General features: G+C 45.0%; 1 protein-coding gene across 5 annotated transcripts; it reads right to left on the minus strand.

Annotated features, from left to right (window-relative positions):
• LOC101800907 (uncharacterized) lies at nucleotides 1-7554 on the minus strand. 5 transcript variants are annotated; one of them, XR_003501308.3, is made up of 7 exons: nucleotides 7156-7554; nucleotides 5774-6007; nucleotides 5471-5685; nucleotides 3609-3743; nucleotides 3238-3386; nucleotides 2571-2677; nucleotides 1-388 (listed from the first exon to the last, which is right to left on the minus strand). XR_003501308.3 is itself a non-coding variant. In XM_013109082.5 (5 exons), exons 1-4 carry the CDS (start codon nucleotides 7468-7470, stop codon nucleotides 2582-2584), a joined length of 699 nt encoding a protein of 232 aa, XP_012964536.4. In that variant the 5' UTR covers nucleotides 7471-7545; the 3' UTR covers nucleotides 6-388; nucleotides 2571-2581. The 5 variants fall into 5 exon arrangements, 1 of the variants encoding a protein (XP_012964536.4); XR_003501307.3 differs by lacking the exon at nucleotides 5471-5685 and having other exon boundaries at nucleotides 5-388; nucleotides 7156-7547; XR_003501311.3 differs by lacking the exons at nucleotides 5471-5685; nucleotides 5774-6007; nucleotides 7156-7554 and adding an exon at nucleotides 4945-5447 and having other exon boundaries at nucleotides 6-388.
• Nucleotides 7555-10436: the final 2882 nt, after the last annotated feature.

The following is a 10436-nucleotide window of genomic DNA, read 5'->3' on the forward strand; positions in this document are numbered from 1 at the left end:
AAACCACCACACAGCACTTTCCTCTATCAGTTTAGCTTTAATACACGATTCTCCACAGTAGAGTATTAAACATCAGAATATTTATTTTGCATATAAATATTTACAGAAAAATACTTTTAAAAGTAAGCATTGAAATTTTAATTGTCTTCCAAAAAGGTTCATACTTTTATCTTATTAAAAAATTTTGATTTCACAATACTCATATCGAATAAGAAAAGTCAAGAGATACAAATACAAGGGCTTCTTTTTTTGTGCTTCATCAGATTGATCAACTTTGAGATCCTGCTCTCGGTCAAACGGCCTTCTCTCCTGAGGTTTGCTCTTCTGATGCTTTGCTCTTCAGCTTTTTCTGATGTACGTCCAGGAGAGATTCTGATCTCTTGGACTCCTGTAAAAATGGGAAGAAAGAGGAGGGAAAAACGCATTACAAGATATTAACAATGCAGCCTTTCCAAGTGGAAAGACTGGCCAGGAATTAGCAAGTCTAGGAATTCCCAAGAAAGAAGAAAGCTGAGGAACTGGATATCAGAATGGTCAATTTAACACGCAGAGTGCAGAAAGCACAGGTAATCAGTCTTGGCTATGCTTAGTACAACACCCATAACTCACTGTGACTGATGTTCAGAATACCCACAACGTGCTTGAATCTCCACATCCAGTGAAGGTAAATTATAAAACAACGCAGAAGAGATATAAGATGTTCTGCCATAATTAGCAAAATCAGAGGCAACATTTCAAGACAAAGATTTAAAATTCATGCCCAGTTTCTTGTACACTTTCCCTAACCATCTGGTTTTGGTCACTGATAGGAGCAGGAACAAGCTAGATATTCTTCCGTTCTCACCCTCACGCTCTTAAATTCTCGGTGTTTGAGTCACCTGCTACAAGCCCTGTAGCAGGGCACAGTCACAGGCTTAAGCTAACATGTATTTTGCAAAGTCAGGGACTTCAGTTGTGTTTGATAAAGAGTATAGAATCACAGAACCATTAAGGTTGGAAGAGACTTCCAAGATCACCTGGTCCAACCGTCCCCCTACCACCACTGTCACCCACCAAACCATGTCCCCAAGCACCACGTCCAACCTCTCCTTGAACACCCCCAGGGACGGTGACTCCACCACCTCCCTGGGCAACCCGTCCCAGTGCCTGACTGCTCTTTCTGAGCAGAAATGTCTCCTCATTTCCAGCCGAAACCTTTCGGTGCTCTCACAAGACTATGTGGCCCCTGCTTTGTTCAAAGTGTGTTTATGTACCCATATGTAGCCAAGTCCTCAGACTTTCCAACCACTACTACTAAATCCATTCTCTCAGAGAGAGTATAAAACAAGCAGCTCTATTTTCTCATGAACACAACATCTTTATTTGGAAGGTTCATTTTCCCTTTGTCCTCTGCACAAACCCTTAGTTCCTCACACACAGTAAGAATTCATGTATGACAGAAGAAAGGTTCCTCATGGAAAACAGAAAATGGACAATACTAACACACGGTGTAACTGAATCAACACTGACAGGATTGCGCTAGAGAATGTATCAGCACTAGCTATGTAACTCTGAGAAACTATTACAAGAGTTAAAGCTTCCATCTTAGGAAAGTGTCCTTGACTACAGTCAATGAAGAAAGAAAAAGGAAAGAAGAGAGTGAAAAAAGCTTAATTAAAATAAAAACAACACAAACTGGAAAGTTTGTTTTGTACAGAATGAAGCTCATAGCTTTACATAAATTATTCTACTTTCTTCATAACAGTAGAGGCAGAAAATACAGAAGAAATGTAAACAGTATGCCAGTAGCTCTGGATCTGTAAGCCTCGAAGTCAAGAGAGATGTGATTTAATGAACTACAAATAAATTATTAAAACTGCCAGATAAACTCCAAGCTTTTAATATAAGCCAAGGCTGCAATTCTCAAACTAATTACACTCTCAAGAAACCTGACTTCCTTCCTTAAGGCTTCAGGCCATAAAACCCAGGGAAGAACAGGTTAGAGCAGCTGTAAGGCAGGCAATGCTCCATATACAGGGTTGGTAGCCAGGAAAGTAAGAGGGAATTTGATGTGGAATTAAGTTTTTACTAATCTGTTTGTGAAAATTACATGCTTCTGCAGAGATTGAGAAAAACTTCATGTAATAATGCTATTATAGTGAGGTGGTTGATGACAGCACTGATCTGCTTAGCCCATGAAGCTCCTTTTGAGTTACTGTGTATGTCATCCTAATGGTTCAACCTTTATTATTTTTTTTTCCTTGGGATACTTGGGATAATATTTGAGTCGAAGTTATCTACTCCCAGCAAACAAGTCCTGATGCAAGGGTAATTTAAATAATATACAGACATAAACTGAGATGCTACACACCAAGCCACAGACTATCATAGTGTTTCCAGCAGCAGCTTAAAAATGAAATCTTGAAGTCAATGGCAAATGTCCTAATGACTTAAACAATAGGTTTGGGGTCGAAAAGGGAAGACCATAGTGGCATCACCATGGAAAGCCTCAGTGCTAGCAACAAGAACAAGAGCACAGTGAAGACTGGAAGGAAACGCACCAAGAGGAAGCATGCTGCTATTGCACTTACATTGTAGGGAGTCACCTGCTCAGCAAGTCTCTTGTCTCTTCCAGGTAACACAGTTTCTTCATTATCCATAGATAATGGTGGTCTTCTTCCTCACTATCTGTTACCTTCTAAAAATAAAACAGTTCTCTCAATCACACTGTTAAATGCTTGACTTTTTTGCCTCTTCTCTTTCCTGATGAGCAGAAGCAAATTACACGCTCTGGTTATCAGATTTCTTTTTATTTCAGACGTTCTGTATTTATTTTACTTAAATCTGAAGGGCAGAGGCCACAAGATAGCTTTTGCTCAGCTTGATGGAAGAAGAAATTGGACACATGCATTGGAAATTTGATAACTGACTACTGCAGAAGAGTGAGGGAGCAAATAAATACCAACATTACTTAAAGGGGTTATTTCCTCTCCTTCACATTTGCATCTCCATTACTAAGTTTTGGTAACTCATTGCAGAAAAAAACAAAAAGAACTTTTTTCTTTGAACAGCTCAGCTTTGTTTTCACAGAGTACCAGCAACATATGTAATAACTGCATATAGACTTGAGGGCAGTATTTGCATATACATAAATGTGTATTTATATGAATATAAATACACATGAATATATTTGGACATATAAAGCGACCATATATTTCACATATATACAAATAAATGTACAAATGAATAAATACTCACCTTGGCTTTTCTCTCTCTGTCAGCTGGAGTATCTGTCCAAACAGATCCAATGCCTGATTTGTCATCAGCTCCTCTCCTGACTGTTCTTGGGCCAAACCCAAAGCTTTTCAATCCAGGTGGAAGTTCTGTCATCCATGATTGCCTGGGAACTGGCTTGGCAAGAAAGTGAGTGTAAAAAACACAAGCAGATAAGCAAAACCTACTGTCTGCATCTTTCAGCTTCCAGCAGGAATCAGGAACATTTTTTTTTTGTCTTAACACTTAGTATCACGAACACAACAGTGACAGGGCTCAAGCAGACTCAGGCAGGCAAAGAAAAACACAAACACACTCCAGCAACAAAATATTATGAGTGAAAAAACCCAACTTACACTGTCTGCTGAAGTAAGTTTTTCCTTCATTCTCTGAGCTCTGTGTTCAAATTCTTTAGTCACATCAGACTCCACTGGTCCTTTGGCAGGCTTTGGGCCTATAATGTTGTCTTCTTCCTCACTGCCACTTGTTACCTTTCAAAAATAAAACAGTCACACTGTTAAGAATCTGAAGAAACAGTATAGCTTCTGTGGAAAGTTAACATTCCAGCCAGACCCAGTACAACCTCACAGGATTAGAATGATTTTGTCTAGAGGAGCAGATCAGCCTAACGCCCCTGCCTGTCAGATAACACAAACCCAGATTTCAGTTCCATGTCAGACCTGGTCTAGCACTTGGATACGGATACTCTAGGAAGTGCTGCTAGGAAGATTAAGAATTAGAGTGGCATCTAGAGTCTAATTACAGTCTAATCGCTTGCTGTTGTCATTTGCTTCTTAAATCGCTGTTGACATTGCTTTGTGAACAGTGACATTATTTGGAGGGCTGCTGAAAGAGCTGACTTTGAACAGGACTGGATGTGAAGAATCTCTGGGGATGCCAGGGGTTATACAAAAAGCTCATGGGTGCCTGTGAGCTGAAAGCAGCACAGATCTGGGGAGAGGCAGAACCAGACAAAAGGCAGAAAGGGGCGATGCTGCAGTGCCTTGGAAGCAAAGCTAAGGAGCTGACATCTACAAAAGTGAAATGATGCAGCCTGAGGGTGGGTGATAGAGCAACAGGAGCAGGATGCTAACAAGGCTGGACGCTCTGGATGCACAGAGCTTTACTTGGGAACACGAGGTGGCAGCAAAGAAGTTTTAGTTCAAGCTTAATGCTTATGGCTGCTCACGGACAGCACCTCACTGCTGTTGAGGGCTTTGAGCTAAGGAAGTCAGAGGATAGCAGGTGTGAAATCACTCCTGTGGGCACCTTTTGCTACCCTGCTGTGCTGTGATGACACTGCTCCGAGCTAGCCAAGCCAGTCAGCTCCATCTGCCTGCAGCAGTCAGCAGCTGTGAAAAGAGCAGAGAAGGCAAGCCTGCAGGTAGCAAGAGACACAGCCACGTATGGACCCCAAGGTGCAAGAAGAGGCATTAAAAAATTCAAATGCCTTTATGACCAGCTGCACCAAAAGGTTCTGAAAGGCCGAGGATGGAAGAAATAACCAGGCATTTATGAACACGACCAAGGCGAGTAGCTAACACCGATTTCTCCTGTAAGCTTTCTCCAAAGGATTTACAAAGCCAAATTTTCCCTAGCTAACTACCACTGCAATAGCACTTTTAGAGACTGTGGACCCTGCATTTCCTCTATTTTCTAAAGAAGGAGCTGGTGGAGAAGGGGAATAACTACCTTGAAAAGCCAAGCTAATAAAACAGTTCCCTCTCTGTATACAAACAAACGGAAAACTACAGAGATATAAAGCTTTCATAATAAATTGTGTTGTAAAGTAGTTAAGGATGAAAGACACTCCATGCTGGGTTTTAATTGAGGAACCATGTCTCATTTCCCTTCTTGTTAGTCTCAAGTTCAATTCACTCCATTATCACCTGCTGCAAATGAGATGCAATTAAACATTAAAAAATACAGCCCCATGTTTGAAGGGGAAATCAATACGAAGTCAAGAGTCAGCAGGGAATATGCTGTCTCTAAAGGTGTACTGAAATACAAAATAGTGAAATAAGATTAAAACAAAATACAAAATTAATCATCATAGTCAAAGGTTAGAAAAATAAAATAATACATTATCAAGAAGAGGAAACAACAGTATCATAAACTAAGTTGTCTGCAGCAAAGCTGATACTTGATCTGTTCAGGGAAAAAAAGGCTTTTCTGTTGTTTGTAAAATACAGGAGCAGACCAGTTTTGACATCCCTACCTCAAGAGATCTGTCATGATGATAAATTGCTTAATCGTTATTTGGAGATACAAGATGATGTGTATCTTAGAAGTGTCAGACAATCATTCTTCATGATAGATTATGACAACTCTCACTGTAGGAGGCTGGTGAATGACACACATCACAGATACAAATCAAAATTGAACTTTCAGAGCAGCCCTTGTCCCATTCCTTCCTCGTATGTCCTGTAGTGTCTGGGGGTTAAACCCAAACATTTTCAGTATCTTAGAAATAAACAGAATAGCAGTTCAAATATAAATTAATTGTCAAAAGCTTGCTTACGAGGTGCTGCTCAAGAAGGTTGTGGGTTTCTCTGAGGTGCCACTTGCCATCTGCCAGCCCTCTGCAGGTGATACAGATCCCTCAGAATGGTACCAGGGGCCCTGCTTTAGGAAGCTGAGGCCAAACGCACGCTGCTCTTTCTCCAACACCAAGGCCAAATTTGCTCCTTCTGGTCTCTCACTGCCCTTTAAGGCACAGCATCAGCAAACTGCTGTCAACTTCAGTTTGCTTTCCCTTGGAGGAGGGAAGAGAAGAAAGGTTTTGTGATGCCTTTTAACGTCACCGATTCACTTTTGGACAGCAACTCAGCAAGTAGTGTGATAATTAAGCTACCTCCAGGAACACACAAAGGTGAGAATTTATTTCCAATGGTGAGCACAGCTCAAAACAGACTACAAACTGTGCCTGCTGTACTGGAAAGAGCTCTTTAATAATCTGCCATCATATTCCTCAAAGCTTATGAAAACCCAAACAATTATCACCTGCCGAAATATCCAGGTGACAGAATCCTCACAATACATCAGGCAGAGGCTGGACTTAGGATGATCTCCACTCTCTGAGCTTTTGGGCAATCAAACGTAACGTGATGTGAACTGAATTACTCTCATTATGGCCTCTGAGTTGAAGGACAACCTGACCAGTGCAGCCCCGCTGTAGCAATGTTATGACCAGGACCTGAGAGGGGGAAATCAAAATCCAGCCACAAGCACGAACATGAGCTCAGGCCATGGCAAGGGCAGCGGTGAACCCCCCAAACCAAGAGGGGGGGTTCAAGAAAAGCTCTAGCTTACCATGAATTAAGCTCTCCTTTAATACACCTGGGATTTCACAGATGCAAAGGACGCTTTCATGGTGTTGGGCACCAAGTCCTTACTGAGGCAAGCAAGAAGATGGGTGTTGCGGCATCCTCCTGATGGCTCACATACACATTTTAAGATCACCTTTACTCTTCACCTTCATGCATAAATACTTCTCGAAAATTTACAAGTACTGGACTTCTGCATAACATCGATAAACAACAACATCCCTTCTAAAGGGGAAGGAAATCTGTTCATCTATGTTTATATTTTACACTGGAACGATTCAAATACTTTTGAAAAGCCACAAATTGCCACTCAAGCTGCTCTTAAATTGGGAATGCTTGCTTTGTCAGGTCTGGAAAAGGTAACACGGAACAACAGCTTTTCTACAAGAACGGCACACAGAGCTAAGAAAAAGGATGCCCGCACATAACAAGGCACAGCCTGGTGCCTGTAACTTCCCTGCCGGCTGGGAAAGGAGCTGTCCCGGAAAGAAAAGGCGGCTCAGCACGCAAAACCCCGAGCTTATAGGAAACCCCTGGCTGCTGTTACAACCCCCCCGCTGTCAAATAAAGCGCTCACCTTGCCGAGCCACACACCGGTGCTGTGCCTGGCCCCGCTCAGGTCCAGCTCTCGCCCCTCTCGCCCCATGGCACGGCCCCGGCCGATGGCGGACACGGGGCTGGAGGCTCCGAGCTCCCGCCCCGGGGACGCCCAAAATGGCGGCCGGGGGAGGGGAAAGAGAGAATAGGGTCTGGGAGATTGCCTGGTGCTCTGAGGGAGCCTCCTGCCTGCCCCTTGGTGCCCACTGCCCCTGGCCTGGCGCTGGGCACCCCTGAACAGAGCCTTCTCCAACAAGTCACAAGCCAGCTCCTCATGCTGCCTTTGCTTTTGCATGCCACTTTTCACCTGCAATTACCAGCCCTAGGGAAGGGATGTGGCATTGACAAGAGCAACCCAGCCATAACAACACACTGCTGGCCATCTTACATGGGCCAGAAAAATTCCTTCCCTCCTCTATCTGGTTTTTAAGTGGTGGTGGGTGTGACCTGAGCATACCAACAGAACTGAAACAGGAGGCAGGGAGACAACTTTGTCGCTAACTTGCTGCCTGTTCTAGAGGAAAATGATATTGCTGAGCTCCTCATTTGTGCCAGACCCATCCCCAAGCTGCCTTACAGCAGGGCAGGGAGCAATATGTCAGCTGGGAAGTGCCCAGAGAGGATTTGGGTGCAGAGTTTTGTGGAGTTACACTGGAGGAGAGAGTGAGGTCACGGCTGCCCCCATATTGCCTTGGCTATCCGGCCATGCCTCTGGGCCTCCCTTAGAGGGAGTGCCCCCAGGCCATCCTTAGAGCCCCCAGGAAAAAAACTGCACTATCACCAGCACAGAGCATCAGCGGGGCATGCTGCATCCAGAAATTACATCTTTGTATTGCAGGAGACACTCTGGAGTGACTGTTGTCTTAATGAAATCTGTTAATGAAATCTTAATGAAATCTGTTTTTAGTGGCAGCTGACTAACTGTATAGATTAAGCCACCCTCCCAGATGAATTCTACAGACACGTATAGTTCTAACATAAAACTAAACCAACCCCAAATATATGAAACATAATTAATCCTTATCAGAGTATTTCCATGTTAGCTGCTGTCCCTTCAGGCATACAAAAAGCATTGCCCTTCTTGGTTAGCTAGGTGCTTGCCTGCAATTCAAAAGACAGACTGCCCTACCTGAGATGTCCTACTGAGCCTGCTTTCAAGCCATGTGAGCAATGCCTTGCATAACGAGCCAGGGTTATGCTTTGCTTGGTGCTAGTGTAGTCTCAGAGGGAATATGGCCTTCGCTGTTGTGCACCACACTTCAAGGAAGACGTGAACCCACACGGCAGAGAATTCAGAGAGCAATAGGCGTGACCAGAGGTCTAGTAAACGGGAGCTGAGAGACCAAATTGGATGACCTGAGGTGGCTGAGTACACTGGCGACAAAGCAAAGGGATCTGTCTCAGTAAAGGGATAAAGTGAAACTGCAGAGCTGAAGGTAATCAAATGCTTTCCACGTCCACAGTGAACAGCAAAGAAATAATGAGCTCCAAGTGCAACAGGGGAAGCTTAGTCTAGACATGGAGAAAAGCTCCCAGTGCTTGCGAACAAGTCATACAGTAGGGCCCAAAGGGCTGTACAGAGGGGATCTGAGTGCAGCAGCCCTTCTCAGAGCAGAACCAGCCGCACAAAAGCCAGAAACGTTCAGTGCCTGAGACTGTGTCCCCCCTGGAGCAGCCAGATCCAGTGCTTCACGTCCTTAATAGGAGTAAGCGCCCTTTTCTGCAAGCCAAGCTGAATTCTCCACTTTCTTTCCAAGGGGAACCTGGAGAACCCATTTCCCTCTTCCCTTTTCCCCTGCACACATACACATGTGAAAGCTATAAGCATATTCCTGATCCCCTCTTCCCCACTGCCCTTATGCTGGGGAGTCCTATGAGGAAGAATTTGGTTTCACTGCTGGCTAGAGCTCCTGGTGTCCCTCTGCCTCCTGGACAGAGGAACTGGAAGTCATGGAAGGGAACATGCACAGCATTTCCATTCCCTGTCTGGTTGTTTTTTGAGGTTGTTGTTATCCACTGCTATTGTTCCATGTGGCACCAGTGATACTGCCAGGAGCGGTCTGAGGAGTATCCCTGAGTTTCATCAGCGACCCAACTTAAATGTCTCTATGGTAATGCACGTAGCATGGGGAATAACCAAGAGGAGTTAGAGATCTGCTTGGTAGAGCACTATGGGGACAAAGCCCTGGAGGGAAGAAGGACCCAAGAAAGCTGGTTAATATTCAAGGAACACCTCCTCCAAGCTCAGGAACAATGCATCCCAACAAAGAGGAAGCTGGGGAAGAATGCCACATGGCCTGCATGGAGGCCTGCATGGATGGACAAGGAGCTCCTGGCCAAACACAAGTAGAAAATGGAAGCTTACAGAGGGTGGAAACAAGACAGATCCTCCTGGAAACTCTGAATGGATTGAGAGCAGCTTGGAGGAGAAGGACCAGGAGGTGTTGGTTGTTGAGAAGCTTGACACGAGCCAGCAGTGTGTGCTTGCAGCCCAGAAAGCCAACTATATCCTGGCCTGCACCAAAAATGGTGTGGCCAGCAGGGGGAGGGTGTGATTGTCCCCCTCTGCTCTGCTCTTGTTGAGACCCCCCCTGGAGTGCTGCCTTCAGCTCTGGGGCCTCCATTATAAGAAGGACAAGGACCTACTAGAACAAGTCCAGAGGAGGGCCATGAAGATGATCAAGGGGATAGAACACCTCTCCTATGAAGACAAGATGAGAGAATTGGGGTTGTTCAGTGTGGAGAAGGCTCTGGGGAAACTTCATAGTGGCCTTATATTGCCTGAAGGGGGCCTGCAGGAAAGCTGGGGAAGGAATCTGTCAGGGAGTGGAGGGGTAGGACAAGGGGGAATGGATTAAAACTAAAGGAGGGGAGATTTGGATTAGATGTTAGGAGGAGATTCTTAACTGTGCGGATGGTGAGGCCCTGGCACAGGCTGCCCAGAGAAGCTGTGGCTGCCCCATCCCTGGAGGTGCTCAAGGCCAGGCTGGATGGGGCTTTGGGCAACCTGGCCTGGTAGGAGGTGTCCCTGCCCATGGCAGGGGGGTGGAACTGGTGGGCTTTGAGGTCCCTTCCAACCCCAACCATTCTGTGTTTCTGCAATACCCATGGGGCCAACCACCCTCCCACGTCCTGAAATGATGCGAGTACGATGCTATTTTGTATTTAATCAGCACTCTCGGGGACGTGAATTCTCTCTGTGGTGTTTCCCCTAACCCCTCCCCCCCGGCCGCCATTTTGGGCGTCCCCGGGGCGGGCTCC

The sequence above is a fragment of the Anas platyrhynchos genome, chromosome 1 (assembly GCF_047663525.1).
Source record: "Anas platyrhynchos isolate ZD024472 breed Pekin duck chromosome 1, IASCAAS_PekinDuck_T2T, whole genome shotgun sequence".
Taxonomy (NCBI): Eukaryota; Metazoa; Chordata; class Aves; order Anseriformes; family Anatidae; genus Anas; species Anas platyrhynchos.